The 20,683-nt window shown below is 45.7% G+C and overlaps 1 protein-coding gene across 1 annotated transcript; it reads left to right on the forward strand.

Annotated features, from left to right (window-relative positions):
• The first annotated feature begins 8,847 nt into the window (after window positions 1-8,847).
• LOC147886978 (uncharacterized) lies at window positions 8,848-17,520 on the forward strand. Its single transcript, XM_087394717.1, has 6 exons — window positions 8,848-10,721; window positions 10,988-11,418; window positions 16,008-16,169; window positions 16,320-16,395; window positions 16,683-16,841; window positions 17,023-17,520. The coding sequence occupies exons 1-6, from the start codon at window positions 9,414-9,416 to the stop codon at window positions 17,080-17,082; spliced, it is 2,196 nt and encodes a 731-aa protein (XP_087250843.1). The 5' UTR covers window positions 8,848-9,413; the 3' UTR covers window positions 17,083-17,520.
• Window positions 17,521-20,683: the final 3,163 nt, after the last annotated feature.

The raw sequence follows: 20,683 nt of genomic DNA on the forward strand, positions 1-20,683 counted from the left end.
AGTTTTGAAAAATTCACTATGCAAAATATGACCTTTTTCTGAAAAAGTTATAATTTTAATGAATTTCTGAGGGAATCTTAAAACGGGTACCAATGTTACATTCCTGAATTAGATGTTACACTGTTCAGCATGGAGTTATTCACATCACGCAGTTGATGATACACCAGTCATGACTCTGAATGAGATCTGTGAGTGGAAAGACAACCTACTTCGACCATTCATTATCACAGTGTATGCATCGGTTTATGATGCAGACTTGAGCCTCATTGATCTTGAGCGATTGGACACAGACGCTTCATATGTTAGCATGGATTAGACCATAGTTTTTGATCATGAACATTTGTTGGTAAGTCCTTAGCATGAGGCACATTTGATGGTAAGCCCTCAGCACATAGTCCCATCAACACAGTCTAATTCTAGTAATGTACAACCATCACATTCATGCATGGATCCAACTCCATCTACTATCACGTTAGATGCAGATATAGAGCAGGAATTTAGTTATGATCATGTAGTTATTCAACAGGTGGTAAGACCTCAGCACGAGGCACTCACATCTCCAACCGCATGTAGAGATACATCCCATAGCACATTCAGCTCTTTAGGTGATTTCATTCTAGCATCCATCAGTGATGCTTTCACCTCTAGCACAGAACATATCACATTAGGAAAAAAGGGAGCTCATTTTGGGGCCCTGAGAGAAATTCACAATATCTTCATTTTTCTTTCCTCTAAAACACTAAAATACGACATAACTCTATTGACTCATGGTGTAGGATTTGGCACTTTTAACATCATTGGCGCATTCAAAGCAGGGCCAAAATCCCTAGAATGACATTTAAAACACTGAAAACGGGCACCCGAAGGCTTGGAAAAAGCCCCGCAAAAAAAGTGTATTAAAGAAGGCGATTTGACAGGTTGGTCGCGGTTTTGGCCCACTCTAGACACGCCAGTGATGTCTAAAGTACTGAATTCTGCACCATGCATCAGATATAATAAAGTAGCTCAAGTATCCTCATTGAATGCAAACTTGACAATATTTCTTTTTTCTTCCTTTTTGTATTTTTTCAACGTTACGTTGGCCCTCCTTTGATTGGTGGAGGGCTATTTTCCTTCTAGGCTAAAAGGCCCTAAAATGAGTTTCCTTTTTTCCTAATGCATCCTTGGACATAGTTTCCACAAGTAGTTTAGATTAGAACACTAGTCGACGTGACATTTCAGCATTGGCTCAATTATGCCGCATTGCACCACCCTTGGATCCAATATTCACCACCTCTTGCAATCAGCAAATCATTCCTCCGTATATGCATCAATGCAGTCATGCCCCAGTGCAGTGGAAATAATCAAGTTTAGCCATAATGCAACCTCGGGAGACTCAGTGTTTCATCATGCACTTATGGTCCATACTTGATGCAGAGTAGCGGCTGGATCTAGAATTACAGATGAGTCCCTATGTTAACAACCATTGAGCATGTTGATGGATCTAGCCCCTGCCCAAACCCTATCAGTTTTGACCCGCAAATGGCTTAGGATCAAGGTAGTCCTACGGGTTTTGAGCCACAAATGGCTTAGGACCGACGAGGTAGTCATCGGGATTGCCCAAATTGGCAAAGATAACACAAGAGCCATTTGGATCCCATATATGGATAACACGAGCCATTTGAAGACAGATGGAAGGTTGTGAGACTCATCATATGCCTTGGTGCCATATGGGCCCAAGTGGTTGTAACAAAAGAGAGAGAGAGAGGGAGAGTGGTGCAAGGAATAGGGATAGTGCTTGACTTTGGTCTTCATTGTTGTATGCAAACTTTGAGAAATACAAGCTGTCTTCTTACTCATGTGTTGAGATTGAGGTTTTCTTACTCTCCTTGTTTGCCTTTGGTGTTTGCCACCACGATCCCCCTTCACCGTCATCTCCTTCTCCGTCCCCTTCCCTTCTTCCCTCCCCCTCCTCTCTCCCTTTCTCTCCCTTTTCTTCTCAGTGGAAACCCCATTGCAACGATCCGGTAGGCACTCGAGTGACATAAGTAAAGGATTCACTACACAATGCTCCCACAAGAAGTAGCACGGGAGTGAGGAGCTCCGTCGGCACACTTCCAACATGCCCATAACACGTGTATCTCTACCAGACAACACATCTTTAGTGCTGTTGCTGAGGAGATACAAGGTATGCTTTTGCGTTTGTTAACCTATTGCACATGCCTTTAGGCCTTGTTAGTGGAGATTGGGAGTGGATTGGAAGCGGAAACTAGTGAAGAAGAGTGATTTTAGAGTAGAAAAGATCACTTTTAAACTTTCTGTCCATAAAGCCATTGTCATGCATTTGAGCTTGTTTTTTTATGTTTGTTTATTCAAGGAGGTAGCTAGAATGATTGCTAAGCTAGTTGTAGTGTCAAATCCAACTAAAAACACTTGAGAATGAATATTGGAGTGGAATTTCAAAATGGTTTTGGATGCATGATAGTCCGACTTGTAGAAACCACCTGTTTATGTGCCAAAAGTTATTGTTTTGTGATGTTTTTTTGTTTGTGGTAGGTAGTTAGGTCTTTAACAACCCCCCTATGTACACAAACTTGAAACAAAACTTGGAGAACCATCAGAAGGGAGTCGGCAAAATGGCGTGTTCCCAAACAATTCCTATCCCCACGACCTATCGCCTTAGCTCGCTATCCCCACGACCTATCGCCTTAACTCTATCCCACCAACCTAACACATGTTTGTCACCTAACCCGCCGCCTTATGTATGATGTGTCATGGTAGGGTCATGGTTTGTTATCCCACCGGCTTGAAATGTGTTGACTAGGTGCCTTAAGACTATCCCTATGATCCGTTGGCCTACAACTAAAACCCTCCAATCGGTGCCCCTCTGAGGCAAGCCATCCCGCTGCCTATTGCTTTATTGCTAACCCCGCGATGATTTCCATACTCACATCCCACTAACTTGAGAATATCTTGCTGCCCATTGCTTTAACGCTAACCTCCAACTCGGAGGCATAACAACCTCAACCTAATCTTTTGACACATGTCAACTACTATCCCGCTGACTTTCACCTTAAGACTATCCCTACTACCGGTTGGCATACAGCTAACCCTTCGACTGGAGGGATAGATCTAGGACCAAAAACAAAAATAAAGAACTGAATTCGAAGCAGGGTATACCCTCGCAGTGATCTCATACATGCACTTGAGGTATGGGAGAATTTTGTCCAAGGAGCCGGAGCTCGAGGATAGCGTTTCGAACTACTCGCAACCTAGCTTTCGCCCCAATTTTGGTTTAGCTCCAATAGGGAGTTCAATCCCCAGCTCTCACTTAGTGTTAGGGCCCCAACTTCGTGTTCCATCTAGTTCGGACAACGAGAGCTTGAACGAGGAAATACAAGAACCCATTGGCCCGAGGACCTCCGAAGCCCCCTACACCAGCATAGCTCCACCTCATTCCCCTACTCCTTCCATAGCCTCCAGATTAAGGGGGACTATATCCAACATGTTTGGACGGTTAGGCCAATTAGATTCAGTAGAAATGGAAAAGCCTTTTGCCAGCATGCCGATGGAAAGGGGGGGCCAGCGACACCCAATCCTTGAACCATAGGCAAGGACTAAGGCCATCTTTGTGGACTCAGAACCCACATTCTTCTCATAGGCACCCTGACTCAAAGCACATGGAAGACGAAGAACTGTGGATGAGGGACTTTGCAAGACAAAACCCTAGCCTTGGAAACTCACGGGATTTCCAAGGGGGGAACTCTTATGAACCTCCGACCTTCTGGGTGCCCCCAACATTTGTCGGCTATGTGCCCTTGCAAGTTCCACCTTACAAACCAATGCAAGGAGCATCCATGCAGATGCCTGGCAACCCATTCCTCCCAAAGACCGACAATTTACTCCCATAGTTTCGGCCCTGATGTATGGGAGAGCGGGCTACACATCCCCAATGTCGGTACCAATACCCCAATGGACACCAATACCCACGCAAGGCGGCTTGAGGCCACACCTCTACGCCCTATTAGGCCCACAACAGTGCCGCCTCCACAAGCTTCCCAAACAGTGCTATCGGATGAGGCGATGCACATCCTGGTGGACATATAGGAAGGGGGATTGCTCCACCCACAGCTAAACCCGTATTTCCTATAGGGATCACCAATCCCTCTAGGAGTCAACCCATAGCCATATCCAAGCTGATAACTAAATTTCTCGGGGAAGGAAATCCAATCTCCCATGTGGAGAGATTTGAGCAAATATGTGAAGCATTCGGTGCTCTCGAAAATCAATAAATAGTTAATGCATTTTGCCTAAGTCTAGATGGCAAGGCAAGCCAATGGTATAGGGCCCTCAGCCCGAAGGAGAAACTCAACTAGGAGGTGTTATGAAAAGCCTTCATTGTAAGGTTTGCCCCCAGTGGTCACAAGTGGAGTCCGATTAATCAATTGTATGATGTGTAACAGAATGAGAATGAATCCCTTCAAGACTACATCGCTAGGATCAAACGCCTCAATTCCCATTGCAAACCACATGACAGGATGAGCGGCAAATGTCTATTGCCATGTTCCTCATCAGATTGGCAGATCCGAAGCTGCATGACCACTTTATGAACCGCACTTCTTTTGAACTTTGCAGCAAGGTAGCCATCTATATAATATGATGGATAAGAATGTCAAGGAAAAATCTACTTCTTCGCCCGAGGTATCACCATCGGTAAGGTCTTCCAGTATGGAGCCTACCAAGAAGGAGGATAAAGAGTCCAAGGGGTTAGATATGGGCGAGTTTGGCCTCTAGTCTACTGAATTAGCTGGGCCAACAGTGGAAGGCAGGAACCTCCAAGAAACAATGAGTAACCCCACTTATTCCCGAGAAGAGACAATGTGTGGTGTGGGGTATGCAACGGCAATAACCCCTCAAATGAGTGCCCCCACCTCAGAGCAAGGAAAGCCCTCTATTGTGCACACTACTATAGATGGGGGAACCACGATATCTTTCAGTGCCGATTCCCAAAGGTCCTTCCCCAACCAATCTACCAACTGAGGCCCCAATTGTCCCTGAAGGCCCCACCCAACCTGATGAATGTGCAAGGAGCCCCTTTAACCCATCCAAGGCAACATAGGACACAACATGCTCCATTACCACCACCCATACTAGGTCCACAACCACTCCCACCTTGTATAACTCCAGTCAACCAAGTATTGGTGGAAGAACTACCTAATGATTGGGAAGAGCTGGAGCATGATCATGGGCATCCCGACTATCATCCTTATGAGGAGGGAAGTGGCATCATAAGCAACTACCTATTACATGAGGATCGGCATGTTCCAGTATATTAGACAACGCTCGTGGCCACGAGGGCAAGAGACATGAATTCTTTGGGGCGAAGGCCCTTGATCCAATGTTATAAATGTCAAGGTCCACACAAGGCAAGCGAATGCCTGTATAAGGGCGCAACGAAGCCCCCTATGTCATGTTTTAAATGCCAAGGGCCACACTTTTTAAAGGGCTGCCCATACAGGGATCTTACCCCTGTGGTCCCCCGCATAACAGGTCCCACACCCTTGTGTGCTAGGTGCAGAGTGGAGCATTTATTTAAGGATTGTCCCCTAAGGAGACCAGCGACTCTGACCACCCTGCTCAAGAGCACTAGCATCAATTTACTAAGCATTGAACAAGGTCAACTAGCAGCAGTGCCCTTGAAGGTCATTACAAGGATGCATGCAAAGGCCCTAAGCAAGGAAATGAAGAAGTAGGCAAGGAAAGATAGGACTCCCATGTCTTAAATTCCTGAGCCACACCAACCCCCGTAGACCAAGTCCAAGAAGGTCACTAGGGTGGGTGAAGGAATGAATCAAGTTGTTATCCAAGATGGTTCAGATGAGGAGACAACCACCCTTGCCACTTCCTCTACATCTAGACGAGCCCCTTCTCATGACGATCCTAGTATGGCCTCGTATTCGGATGTCAAGCTAGTGCGGGGCTCAAGGCCTCACATCTTCACCTTCTTATAAGGGAGCATATCCAGACCCATAGCCTTAGAGAAACAATGCTTAATAGACACTTAGAACTTGGTACAAGAATGCCAAGAGAAATTCAAGCATAGGCTCAAGGTCAATAAAGGGTCGAATACCATCCACCCGGACCACTTGACTACTCATAGGGGGGAAAAGGCACTTAGGGTGCTAGAGAGAGTGGAAGATGAGGAACCACCCAGGTCTGCTGATAACATAGAGGTTCCAGACTTGATACAATGGATGTTTCAAGATGACCCATTGTTGTAGAACCTAAGAGAGGAGGAAGACCTCTACGGCTTCGAGGATCCACTATCGATGGGGAGGGAGACCTCTCAGGAACCACGTGATATTTCTGGGTTAGCAGCCTTCCTCCCCATAGAGTTCAAGATGCCAATTGCATCCTTGTTAAGGGGGAATCCTACCCTCTGGTGAGACCTCTCAAATTGGATGAACAAACAAATCTTGGCCCAAGATCCTACCAACCCTGAAGACAACCAACCAGAGGAGGAGGGTCGAAACCTACCTAAGGTCCCCATCAATAAGTTAGGCCAATACTTTGAAGGTGATGACTCTAATGCAGCTATCCCCATAACCTATCAGAACCAAAAGGTTGATGCCATCCTAGATGGGGGAGCTGGTGTGTGTCTGCACTAAAGAATGTTGGGAGATGTGGGGAAAGCTTGCCCTTGAGCGAACCCATCTGGTAGTAAAGCTAATCGACGAAGGAACTGCTGAACCCTTGGGAGTTCTCACTGGTATTAACATTAAGGTGTTTGGCTTCACATACCCCATTTAGTTTGTGGTTATGGACTTCACCCAGTAGCCCAGATAGAAGCCATCCGAGGTAGGCCCTTCCTGTGAAGGTCCGGACTCATACATGATTGGTGCACATCATGTATTTACATCATGAGGAGCAAATCATGTGAGAGAGGGAATGCAACGGGAAGGAGCCAGATGAGTTTTGGTATGCCCCTCTCCCTAAACCAGAGTTCTTTCAAAATTGGATGCACATTCTGGCAAACGTTGACGTCCCAGAAAGGATAGGGTTCCAAATAACAACCCCTGAGCATGAAAAGTTGAATACGGTGGTGCCCCTCAGAATGTTTAACATGCTTAAACCCCTCGAGGTGAGCAGGGGGGTGGTAAGGGTAAAATCAGACCTCTATTGGCTAACATATGTGCATGCCACTACTGCCCACCATGAGTTTTCCTCCAATTGGGGATCTTAGCTGAGTAGAATTACCTCTCCAGTTGGCTCCATGAGTTCTATGGAATGGCTGATTGACTTACTCATATTTCATTTACGTATGTGTAATAGATGGTGAGCATCAACACAAATGCACTTGGAAAAAAAGACTTGGCATAGATTAAAGTACTCATTGACTTATTCATATTTCATTTACGTACATGTTAATAGATGGTGAGCATCAACACAAATGCACTTGGAAAAAAAGACTTGGCATAGATTAAAGTACTCATGGAGCATTACCTCAATGTTCTAAGGAAGGATCACCGCTATGCACACAAGAAAGATCGATTGGCCCTTCTTGTTTTGCTAAAGCCACCGCACAGAAAGAAAAGGAGCCCACTATCTTATGCAAAATCAATATGTCAAAATCCATGAATGATGCAAGTTCACCCCAAGTTAAGGTGCAAGCGAAGAGTTGCCCACTGAAAAGAAGAGAAGTTACTCGCTATGAAGCCCAAGAATTTAACCTGTGCTTTGGTAGCCAACTTGTTGCTTTCCATTCATACTGCTTTAGAAGCTTTTGACATGGTCGAGTTTCGACATGGGTAAATTGACTTTGTCGTTGAAGGCTCTAGGGGAGTAGGAAGCATGGCTAACACTTGCGATTCGACCTGGGCAAATTGTTCTCGTGATTAGAGGCTGAGGGGAGTAGAAAGCTTGGTTGACACTTGCAATTCAAAGTTGTATCGTATGTTTGCAACCCAAAAGTGGATCAAAGAGGGTAAGGGTTGTGAGTCTAATCTGTGACTATAGGTTGTAGGGAATTGTAGGAGTTATAGAGTTAGAACATGATATCATACATCATTGATAGGAGAGTGCCTCAAGAACACAAGTGTGGAGTGAATACACTACACAAGAACCTAAGTGTGGTGTGTACATGCTACCCAAAGAGTATGGAGTATTAACACATACCCAAGGAGTCTGAAACATTTCGTTATGTGGGATTCATCTCACAAAAGGATATGGTTGTGAAATGTGTCATGTCCTCGATAAACTTGGGACTTGATTTAGACTTATCCGAACCTACAGTTGACAAATGACATTAGCAAATAATGAAAATAGGCCTACTATCACGCATTCAAGGTAAGGATTGATGTGGAGGAAGGCAAGGTGTGTCCCAAGAAAGGTCCTTACTCTTCAATCTTCAAAAAATCACTAGATTGATTGTGATGATGAAATGGGGTATACATTACATGGAAGCACAACAAACAACACAAGAAAAACTTGAAGATGAGAAAGTCAAAAGTGAATGAAGGAGTTGCTACATCGAGGGAGGAAAGAAATGCAATGTGCTGAGTAAGTAACTAAAACATAAGTGACAAATAGTGTGGGACCTAGACTTGGATAGTTTTGTGCATTGACTGTATTTCAACTTAGAATTTATTTAGCCCCAACTCACTAGTAGGCTATTGCACTGAAAATCTATCTTAGGGGATCATGCTACATTATATGGTTGTAAGCGAAGATTGTTACGTTGAAGACTCCCCAAAACACTAGGGAGAGGTCCAATTTGGGAGGTGGGAGGTGAAGGGAACCCTAAGTGGTCAAGCGTGAGGAGAGATGGGTATCGTTGATGAGGGAAGGCATTGGACGGCGGAGGGGAAAGCTTGTGGCTCACAGCACCGCTGGACGTGCGCTTGGCGGGAAACTGGCGCCAGCTCTTGTTATGAAACCGCGAGAGCTGCTCTGAGGCTTGGCTTTGGCGACATCCCCATCTCCATCCCTTGTGCATGTACCTTGCCTCGACATTTCTGCTCATCTCCCCTCTTACGCGCCAGTGGATTTGGATCTCTGAGGGCAGTTATGGTCCGTGCCGAAGCCCTCCCTGCGACGGTGTGAGTCTTTAGAAAACTTTGCCCCAGTTTGATAGCTTGAATCGAGCTTTTATTGTCCTCTGCCTGCGGTAGAAGCAGCGGTTGGATTCTTGCGGCTACAGCTCGGGAGTTGGCGTCTCTTGGCGCGGATGCGAAGGATATTAGGAATAGAATCAAAGCGCGGGCTTGCGTGAATCCGGAGCACGGGCAAAAAGGCGAGGGGATCTGCATCAGGCGTAACAGTACACAGCATCTCGGGGAAGGAGGGAGGAAGAGAGGCAGAAAGCGAAAGCAGCAGGGCGTCGGGGGAAGAAGAGAAGTACCCGACGTCGAGGAGAACAAAGGGGACTGTCAAGCATGCCTACCCTTCGGTCGCAGTCTTCTTTGTTTCCCACGAAGGATCCCCCCCCTCCCGACCGTTCCTCCGCGGGTCCTCTTCCTCCTTCTGGCGGGCCGGCGACCCCTGTCCAAGACCGCGAAGCCTCCAGGAACCAGAAAGTCGGTCCTCGCATCTCTCCCGTAGATCCTCCTCTCACCAGGCGTAGCCGCAGATTGAACGCCGACGGTGAAAGTGCGGTTTCCTTAGGAGCGCGTGAGGAGGCCGCGGAGGTGACTTTCCACGATGACAAGGGTAAGGGAAAAGTCGATCAAGGGTTCAAGGACGGTTCCTCCGATGAAAAACCCAGTCGGGGATTCGATCCAGTCGGGGAGATCAGTCCCATAGGGGGCAGAGGCACGGGTAGAACAAGAGGCAGAGGCAGGGGTCGGGGCAGAGGCGGCGGAAGAGGGGGAGGCCGTAGCAGAAGGGGCAGCGAGGAGGAGGAGGGAGTCGATTGCATGGAGGAGCCTGAAGCAAAGAGGCGGAGGGGAGGTGGCTCAGAATCAGAATCGAGCTCCTCTGAGGAAGGAGGCGATGTGGAAGGATGGGGAGAAGGTGAGGGAGTGGCGGGGCCTTCGACGCCGTCTGTGGATGCGACGGAGGCGGGGACGTCGAGGGGGGAAGCGAGGAGAGGAAGGGGGCGAGGAGGAGGAGATGGAGGCGAGGCAGCGAGGCAGAGGTTCTTGGCCATAGCAAGGAGGAGAGCGGCTCACTTTGCTCATTTCGATGCAGAGGGTGATGAAGCACCCGCAGGAGTGCCTCCTCCTCCTGCTCAGGAGAGAAGAAGAAGGGGGCGAGCAGGCCATAGCACGGACGTGCCTCGAGCTCTGCCTCAGGATCAAGCTCAAGCTCAGCCTCTGCAGCAAGAAGACTGGCCAGGTCCCTTCTCCATTGCAAGACGCCTCGTTGAAGGCCGCGCCTCAGCAGCTGCTGCTCGTCAACAGGCCGGCTCTTCCCAAGCTAAGCTCCCTCTCACCGATTGGCAGCCCTCCCGAACCCCCTCCGATTCCCCCTCCTTCCTCACTCGTACCCGCACGTCCCTTCAGGACATGTGCCTCGCCATCCTCGCTGCCAATGCTGAGAATGTGGAGTCCCTCGAGGGCGTGCCTGACTTCCTCAGAACTCGCATCAGTTCTGCCTTCTGTGAGAAACGTAAAATGAATGCCAAAGCTCTGTCTCTCTTCTTCCAGGGCGAGCCTGCTGAGATTCGGGTCCCTGACTGCTCAATGATTGCAGAGACCGAGCTAACTGAAATTCTTGCCCGCTTTTCGGCAAGCCGTTTGGAGGTAAGTTGCATTCTTTGATTTTAGGTCGTTTGTGATGATCAGGAGCTTTGTTTTCCTAGTGGTGCTGCTTTCTAAGGTCGAGTCTTTTTTTTCAAGGTTTAGGGTAAGTTTTATTATCGTGTTATCGTTTACTATCGTCCGTGTGGGTAGCTTTTGCAGCATGATCATATGCCTGCTCCTGATTTTTCCTTTTAGTCGTTGAATCCAAAGTGCGAATCCAATTCCTGTAAATCTGATTATCATTGCTTTGGTCCTTTCATGAATAGGTGTTGCGCCTGAGCTATTGTGGACGTAGCTTATCCGAACAATGCTTGAGGGCCACCCTTGCAGGGCCTTCAAATTGTCTTATCTCTCTGAGTTGGTTGTCTCTCAATGGGGCCTACAGACTCACTGACAACGGTCTGGAAAGTTTATTGCTTGCCGCTCCTCACGTTACTTACCTTGATTTGTCGGAGTGCTCATTTCTAAGTGAAGCTGGAATCAGGGCTGCTACTGAGTGTGTTGGAAAGACCTTGAAGACACTCATATTGGATGATTGTAAACAGTTTGATGCAAGAAAGCTCCTATCTAGTCTTGTGAGATTGCCACAATTGGAGAAGCTTTCCTTGACTCGAGTTGGTGTGAACGATGAGATTGTTAGTGAAATCAGCGTCCAGATAGGTTCACACTTGACAGAACTCAGTCTTTCGGATAATAGGTGTGTATGATCTCTCGTCTGGTCAAATTTATGCTGTTTGTACGTTGTGTTGTCATTGCAGTGATGTCTTTCGCATGGAGAAGGGCAGTTGTTCAATTCTTGACTAAAGTTTCAATAATTTTCTGGATGGGCACCCTCATGTTTGCCTCATTTTTAAAAGAGTTTTTGGCTCAGGCCAGTGTTCTTGATTTTGTAAAGAAGTGCTCTTGTTGATTTAAACAGGCTTTCTTGCTGCATGTGAGCGGAAAATGTGACAGTGACATAAGGCAACTTCGTGGTTTTCAAGTCGCAAACTTTTTCGGAGATATGTCCTGAATAACATTCAAATTGATTTTGGTCTTCCATCGAACCTTCTTCCCTGCTCCCTACAGAGCTTTTTTTTGCTCTTGATATCAGAATGGAATTCATGCGTGTCCTCCCCCACACTAGACTTGGTGTTATGCTCTGTTTTGCATGTGAACACTCATATTTATGGAGGTTTTGTTTCCCTTTTTTCTGGCTGGGTTGATTTCTCATTTCTGCTGAGAGCACTTTTGTGTTCGACATTGGATAGAGCTTGTTGTCAGGTTTTTACTTCATTATAGCTTTTTTTGAGGGAGAAGGGAAGGGAAGGGAAGGGAAGGGGGGAGAGAGAGAGAGAGACGACGAGACGAGATAGACGACGAGACGAGAGGCTTTGTTACTTTTTAGCAACAATGCCTAGGAGCGAAATTGACTCATCGGAAGCGATTCCTAGGAATCAAGCACACACACCACGACATGAACCAAACCCACAGCCTCCAAGACCATGCTGGTTTCACTAGTCAACCCACAAGACCATGCTGGTTTCACTAGTAGTGGAGAAGGATGGCTTAAACACATGAACAAGAGGTTTTACTAAAATTCGTGGGTAAGGATGGCTTATACACTCGAGAACATGGCATGAACTAGAGTCTCAACATTTCCAGCATCATCTTCCCCTTATGTGCCAATATATGTATGTTATTCTGTGAATACTCAAAATATTTAGGCCACCATTCATCTTCGGCAAACAGAGGTGCTCCATAGATAGTAATCTTATACTCTTACGGCCATGCTTGGAGCACCAAAAAGTCTTTGTAAGAGCAGATAGTCTCAACCATTAAGACCCACACGGGTTTCACTAAACTTGGTGGGGAAGGATGGCTTATACACACGAAGACGAGAAGAAAGAAAGAAAGATATATTAACGTCCTCGGAAGACCTCGCGGGTCTATGGGACAGAGTGATACATCATCAAAAAAGATCTCATACAAGCCTTTGTGGGTTGGGGCAAGGGGTGAGCTAAAGCCCTTGCCAAGTACTAATCTAGTGTCTAAATAGAATAGAATAGAGACAAAATCAGAATTTGAATCAAGAGTCAGAAGTGTCCAGATCAAGTCAGGTCAGGTCTCCGTTTGTTACTGTCGGGTTGTCTCGCGTCTAGGTGGTGGCCGCGATCGTCTTGATCGCAGTACTCGTCAGGCCACGTCGATCGTGATCCCTCGTCTTTGGCTTTGGTGGTCCCCTACAAGTACCGCTGTGTTGGGACGAACCTCAATGGTGTGCGTTTTGGTGGTGTGCGCTCTAGTAGTCCGAAGAGTCTCATGTGATTGATTGCTGATCCAGGTTGCTCTCATGTCAACAATCTCCTTATCCTCATCTCCACTATGTTTTTTGAGCTGTCTCGAAGGCATAGAAGTTTGTACCCCGTCTCTGAGTTGGGTCCGGCTCTGTATCCTGTAGTCTGTCCGGTGCTGATAGTGCTTTGGCTTGTGTCAGTAGCGCCTCTCGGTGTCGGCGCATCTCCATCAAGTACAACCCTACACAGACCTGGTCCTGGAAGTGTATCAATCGAGAGAGCGGGCTGAAGCTGGTCCCCTCTTGATAAAGGCAGTGATATTGCCTCGTATCTCATAGTAAACTGGGCAGCTACATAGGAAGTGCTCCTCAGTCTCAACGGTATCAATGTCGCATAGTGTGTAGATCTTGTGTTCTCTGGGTAGACTTGCAACTCGGCCCACCTCAATCCTAAGCTGATGGGAGGAAACTCGCATCTGGCCAATGGCAATTCGGAGTACATGTGAGACTCCTCTGTCCTCTAGATAAGGAGATCGGATAATGAAGCTGTCATGAGAGACCCCGAGGAAGTGATCACAATAGAACTTCATCTTGGTGGGGAGCGGCTGGTCCCTCAACCAAGTCTGGGATGTTGTGAGTTGGAGGAGGTCTAACCATATGATACGGTTAATCTCATCGCGCGGAAGTTGCTCAGGAGGGGCATCCATGCTATACTGAAATGGGGTAGTTTGTCCATTTGAATGCCATGGCTAGTCAGCCATGTGTTTGCGTGCATTCCAGGTAGCCTTGCTCCCTCACCTGCTAGGCCTCGGGATGATTCCAAAGCTACCCTCGGTAGTCTCCAATGAGGTAGAGCCCATACCGTGTGAATGAAAGTCACCGTCTGGAATATAGCATCGACATATAGTGGTGTCATGGCAATGTGGAAGTGAGGGCTTACTTCGTATCATCCTGGATCCCATTGAGACCTGTAGCCTCTCAAACTTCCTCCAATCTACTGTTGGAATGTCACTCGCCTAGAAGGGCGTCGCATACATGGTGGTCGGCTGTATTAGAGCGTCGAAGAGCTAGCTCTTCGTCGGAGGATCCTGGAACTGTGTTTGGAAGCACTGTCTCTCTAGTCAGACCAGAGCACTCCGGCCTCGTGCACTGGCAACCTGGGTCATCGAGAAAATGGGTCTTGCGAAGACCGTGCCCAAATATGTATAGGACTATACTATCTCCACTGGCTCCCCTCTGTATGTGAAGTTGTGTCGAAGAAGCGCTGGACGTGAGGTATTAAAGATCATGACGTTGGTCTTGCCAAGGTTGACAGTCAGGTCCCTCTCTTTGCAGAACACCTCAAGGGTGTCCAGATGCTTTTGTAATCCCTCGGCCGATGAAGATAGAAGAACTATGTCGTCGGCATATAGTAATATTTGTATCAGGAGGTCAGCCAATGGTGAACTCTCTTTGCCCAGTTGTTCCAGGAAGGATGTGATCTCATCGATGTAGAGTCCAAAGAGGGTCGGCGAGAGAGGGCAACCTTGCTTCACCCCAATCGTGCTCTCAACCCAATCTGATATACCTCTTTGGGCTCGGACTCTCCTCTGACCGGCTCATATAGGCTCATAACCCCCCTAATCGTCACTGGGATTTGTAGCTCGCTCAATCTCGTGATGAGAGAGAGAGAGAGAGAGAGAGAGAGAGAGAGAGAGAGAGAGAGCCATAACCCCCCAAATCAACGTCTCTGGGATCTGTAGCTCGCACACGAGAGAGAGAGAGAGAGAGAGAGAGAGAGAGAGAGAGAGAGAGAGAGATTTCCTAGCAGCCTTGACCTTGGCTAATTCTGTTGCCTTATTCTCTATCCATACCTTAATGCTTATCAATAATTAATTCTAGAGATTATGTGATGTGAATGAAAACGTTTGCACCATAGAGCTCTTTGGGGGTGATTCCTCGAATGAGAGCCACACGGCAATTTTATGGTATGAGGATGGCTTCCTTGCAACCCATGACCATGTGAATCATTTAACGTGCTGCTTTCTCAATAAGCCACATTGTTTGAGGTAGGGTCATTCAAAAGTAGATTTTATTCTTGTTTTTGGTCGATTGTGTTTCTTGATGTTTTTTTTTTGTGCTTAGTCACCTTCTTCCTTTCTTCTTTATTTCTTGTTATCTTTCTCTCTTGTTTAATTGATGTATTTTAGTAAGCATTGGGTTTTACCCAAGAGACTCTGCGGGTCCTTAGAAACTGAGTATGGCTGCTTATGCTTGGGCACTAATGGCAGACATTGCTTTACTTGCTAAGTATGTCCATCTTTTGTTTTTTTCTCTTTCATCTTCTCTTTTATTTTCTTTGTAGAATTTTGGACTTGGATATATTTTAGTCTTACAAAGGTATACCTAGCAAGTAATTTTGTACAGGTTGGGAAGTCAGTTCTGATTAGGAGTAGAACTCATCGCACTTCATGCTGGGAGCCAAATTGGGGCTGAAAACTGAAAAAAACGATGGCCTGAACTGGTGCAGAGCAGCTCTCCTATACTCACAGCCCTTCTGATAGTGATTCATAGCTGGCTTGGACCTCTGTACAGTAAGGATTCAACCTCTGGCACAGCTTGCACATGGAGGACGGAGGAAAAGAGGAGCATGTAATTTTGTATAGGTGTTGGAAAGTCAGTTAGTTCTGATTTTCAATAGTCGAATGGCAAGAATGCTGAGCGGTGGTCTGGACTTTTTTGGATTTTTGTGAATGCAGGTCCATTGAGGGTAGCATTGCTTACCATGTTTGTTGATGTTGTTATTCTAATCTTCCTATCTGTAAAACTGACAGCTTGTTAATAAATGTACTTATGATGAGGCGTATCTCATATGTGAGTTGTATGAGATAGTATTGGGGTAGTGATCTTGTATATCTTTCATGGCTTATGGTGAATATATTGTCTTGTAGCTTTGTGACCGACCTGGGAAGCCACCCATTTCCTATGTTACTAAATCAGTGAACCTATATCTGTATGTTCCATTTTGGCAGCTCTCTTACTGATGCAGCAATGGCAGCAGTTGGAGCCTGCTGTCCTTCCCTAAAGGTTCTGAAGCTGGACAATCTTGTTTTACTAACTGATATCACAATTGCACGCATTGCAGATGGTTGTAGAACTCTACAGATTCTGACTTTGAACCGATGTAAATTCAGGTATGTGCAATTGAACTCCAGGTTCGTTCTTTTTGTCTCTGTTGAGTGGACATTGGTTATCTTTGCTTTTATGCCTATAGTTGTCTGAGATTATTATTACTATCTTTACATCAGTCATCTTTACTTTTATGTGGGATGAATATGCATCAGTGATGAAGCTGTTGCAGCATTTGTGACGGCCTCCGGAGGTTCTTTATTGGAGCTCTCAGTAAATTCTGTACGGCAGGTATATGCATGTGCAATCGATGTCTTGCTTGGAATTGTGTGGCTTGATGGTATGAGCTGTGTTAGATGTGACAGTAAATTTGGACTCTTTTGTAGCAAAGGCTTCGATGCTGTGTCCTGCTCTTTTGGGACTCGCACATTGTATCTGCGCAATGAAACCTCTCTCTTAGATGTTATTGCTGTGTGTGAATTCAAGGATCTGCTCTTTTGGGACTAGAACATGGCATCGAGGAGATCTTTATTGCTAGATGTTATTGCTGCGTATGAATTTGAGGCTTGATCCTGCAGGTTGCAGATCAAACACTTCTGGCTCTTGCGAAGCATGCACAAAAAGGTTTCAAGCAACTAGATGCATCTTGGTGTCGACAAATGACTGATGAAGGCCTCGGATATCTTGCTGACTCTTGTCCAAATCTCGCTGAGCTGATACTTTACGGTTGTACACAGGTTTTCCCCTTTGTCTCTGAGCCTTCAAGGGCAAATTCTTCAAGTCTTATAATCCTGATCATATCAAAATGAGGTTTTTAGCTGTGATGCGAGGGTAATCAGAAGCTTCAAATCTAAATGCCTCTTTCATTTATTGAGATTTTGTTTTATAATTAAATGTTGGATTGGTACTCTCTGGCAGGTAACAGAGAGATTTGTAAGCGGACATAGCAACCACAATTTGAAAATAGTTGGGTTATAGCTTAGTTTAATAGCCAAGTCTATATCCAAAGGGAGATTATTTGGTGCACAATGTAAACTGAGATTCATTCTGAGGCTTCAAAAGCTCAGAGTTGAACTCAGGAAGTTGTGCTCATTTTGTGGATCACTTATTTTCAACTTTGTGATCAGACGTGAGAAATAAATATTTGTAAGATTTTGAAGGAAACTGATCCTATTGTTAAGAGTCTTCAATACCAAGTGTGCTCATTTTTTTGTTTTCTTCTTGGGTATATATATAGATATCAAGAACATTTAAACGATCCAGAGTTGGGGTTGGTACACCAGACAAGTAATTACTTTTTGCAACACAAGTTTATGGGGGATAATTTCTAGATGGGCAGGACTGTTGAAGTCACTCAAATTGCTTCAGTGCTTCTAAATCTGGCATTGTAGCAATAAACAATGATAATCTTGGTATCTTCCTTATTCTGGGTAAATATCACTCATCGAATAACGATTAGATCCTTAAAGGAATCATTGGAGAATTCTGTACAATGAAAAGGGACTGAAGCATCTTTGGATACATTTCACAATCTTTAGGAAAGTAAGGGTTCAAGTTTTATTATAAAGTGGTGTGGAAGAATGTTTCTGTCTTGCTATGCCTCTTATAAAATGATTTTAAAGAATGTCTTTCCTGGAATGGCTCTCTTAAAGTGGTATGGAGTTGAAATGTGAAAATATTGGTACAACTGTATAAACCCATGGTTGGGTACTGATGACATTGGTGAATTCTACATCTGCCTGGGATGGTGTGGCGAAACGGTTTATTTATTATTATAGATTTGGTTTAAGGAGAAAATGGTATTTTCTCCCTTAAGGGAATGCTCCAATTATGCAAGAGTATATATTTGTTTGCCCGTATGTTTTAGTGCCCGTGCCCTAGGCCGCTAATGTACCTTTGATATGGAGGTTGAAAGACTAGACATGGCCCTACCCCACCAACCTCTGCCACTCCCTTTTGTCCTGGCCGTTCACGTACCTTTGATATGGAGGTTGAAAGACTAGACATGGCCCTACCCCACCAACCTCTGCCACTCCCCTGTCCTCCCTCTAGGAATTAAAGGTAACGTGGTAAGTTATGCTTGCCTATATGTGCACTTTGATTAGTGAAAATTTCTCGTCCTAAAGCCTTGACTTCAGCAAATTATTCTATAATGAGAAGCAAGTGATCAGGCCATCTTCTTGTGAAAGTGGATTGATTTAATGTGAAAACGTGGACTCGGACACATGGGATTCTTACCCCCTACTGAAAGGCAACATAGAGAGCTTGTGAGTAAAAGAATTTATTACGTTTACCCTCATGAATAAGAGGCCACAGGCCATCTTCTTGTGAAAGTGGATTGATTTAATGTGAAAACGTGGACTTGGACACATGGGATTCTTACCCCCTACTGAAAGGCAACATAGAGAGCTTGTGAGTAAAAGAATTTATTACGTTTACCCTCATGAATAAGAGGCCACGGATCATACTCTTAAAGAGAAAGGCCTCTTCTATCCTTTAGTCCTCTCCTCAGTTGGTCTTCATCGTTGTGTCATTGAAAAAAGTAGAGCATGGCAAACATTTGCAAATTCAACATTGGTTTGGGGGGAGTATATTCTGAATTCTTGTTGCAGCTTAATAGCACTATCTAAGGTTTTAGTTGTAACAAAGAGGACTCTTGTTTGATGGATTTCTCAAAAGAGTAAAATATCCCACAATTAAAATGAAGGTGATTGCATTGTAAGATTCACAAATAAGAAAGGAGCGAAACAGAAGTTCATAAGCATTGCCAAAATGAAATGAACCTGTCTACAGCCACAATACCTCCATTCAAAGACATTGCATTGCAAGATATGCATAAATTAATTGGGAATAGTTAAGCAAGGGGATGCTGAGAGCACTTCCTTTTTTTAAAGAGACTTAGCTCAAAGAGGATGAGGATCTTGGTTAGCTGGGAAGTGAGCAGAAACTAGACTCAAGCCCACAGTCTACAGACAAGTAAAACGGGCTGGAATACATCTTCAAAACATGGCTTTTTGAACAAGCAACAATAGCTAAAAATCTAGGCACGGGAAATTGCCACGATGGTGCGTGTTATATGAGCTGCCGATCTTTCAGTGTGCAAGGAGATTGATCTTGATTTTGTCAAGAATCGAGATATGTACCAAATATCAAAGTCTGTTCCTTATCTGGATGAGGAGAAAACGTGGTGCACCGTGACCGTGATGCCATCCAAAAGCACCTTTAGAGAGGCCTGGATGGGTGTGCTGATGACGTAGCAACAATTTTGCGTTACGAGATCCTCTTTGTATACTTCCAATCATTCTATTTCCCTCTTTGCACTTCAATTCACAGCAGCAGCAAGACTCTTTTGCATTCTTCTATTGTACATCGAATAAGGTCCTGACACAAATCCCTACTCCAAGGGTTGACAAAATGTTCCCGGAGATTGAATGGGTTATGGAAGATTGATGAGACCATGGACAACGAGGGAGTGGGCCGCTTCAGGAAGGTATAGCCTGCAAGAATTTTCTACTCTCTTTCCCGTGGAAAGTCACGGGAAAGAGAGTAGAAAATCCTTGCAGGCTATACCTTGCTGCAACACGAAAATGATATCCTACCAGATGGCCACTAGGGTAGCTGTCGGAGTCGTCGCTTGTCCCTCCATCACCTGGTTGCAAAGAGGAACCCAAATGTTCCAGGCGGTGATGCTGGCCACCGTCTCCCAGAGACTATCCTTTGGTGAGATTGCAGATCATGAACGGGTGGGTGGTGTTGCATCAAAGGCCTCTATCCGGGAGAAATGTTGGCCATGGATCTCGTAAGCTAGTGACAATGGATCAATGGAAAAAGCATGTGCGTCCTTTGTGAGCCATGCTACCATTCTCCAAGTGAAGTCTCTCTACATCCGTTGTGTGGTAGCCACAATTTGAAAAGTCGCGAACCAAATTCTCTACGCAATCTTGTAGCCCCAAGGTAGTGGGGGATCGTCTCTAGTACTCCCACCATCGACTCACATCTGCCATAGCCAGGGACCAATGCGTAGCCCTCCATGAGCCATCAACCAGAAGAAATAGGAGATCTTCTATGGCCTCAGGCTGGTCTAGAGGCGAGGTCAAAACACATGGGATGAACTCCTTGGGGACATCTTGCTCAACCGAGTGGGCGCTTCCTTGACGGGGTTCAAGCTGCGGCCTCTAGCTGTATCCGACGACTGATGTGAGTCGTGTAAGGGAAGAAGGGAACCTCCTCCACTATGTTTGACTCTCTTACTTGTCCATGCCAAAACTACCCCTTGCGTCCCATTGCAAGTCACGAAGAGGCCGGCCCTCCTAGAGCCAAAGGCGCCAAACTACTTTCTTTGCTACCAAGAGAACTGTGTCCATGTCTATGTGTTGGGCTTTGCCTGGTCGGCCTACTACCCTAACCTGTTACCACTCCAGTCCCCACAAATCTCCCATGTCCCCGCCATCACTCTCCGACTCAACCTGTAAGAGTCCATCTAGCCGCTATCTATAGAAGAATCGATGCAAGAAAGGAAAGTCTCTTGGAAGAAGCGGCTCCTGAGGGGTACCCCAACCCACAAGAGCTGATCGTCCCA

Source organism: Dipteris shenzhenensis, chromosome 23 (genome assembly GCF_047967505.1).
Source record: "Dipteris shenzhenensis isolate YYH24624 ecotype China chromosome 23, Dip_SZ_1.0, whole genome shotgun sequence".
Lineage (NCBI taxonomy): Eukaryota > Viridiplantae > Streptophyta > Polypodiopsida > Gleicheniales > Dipteridaceae > Dipteris > Dipteris shenzhenensis.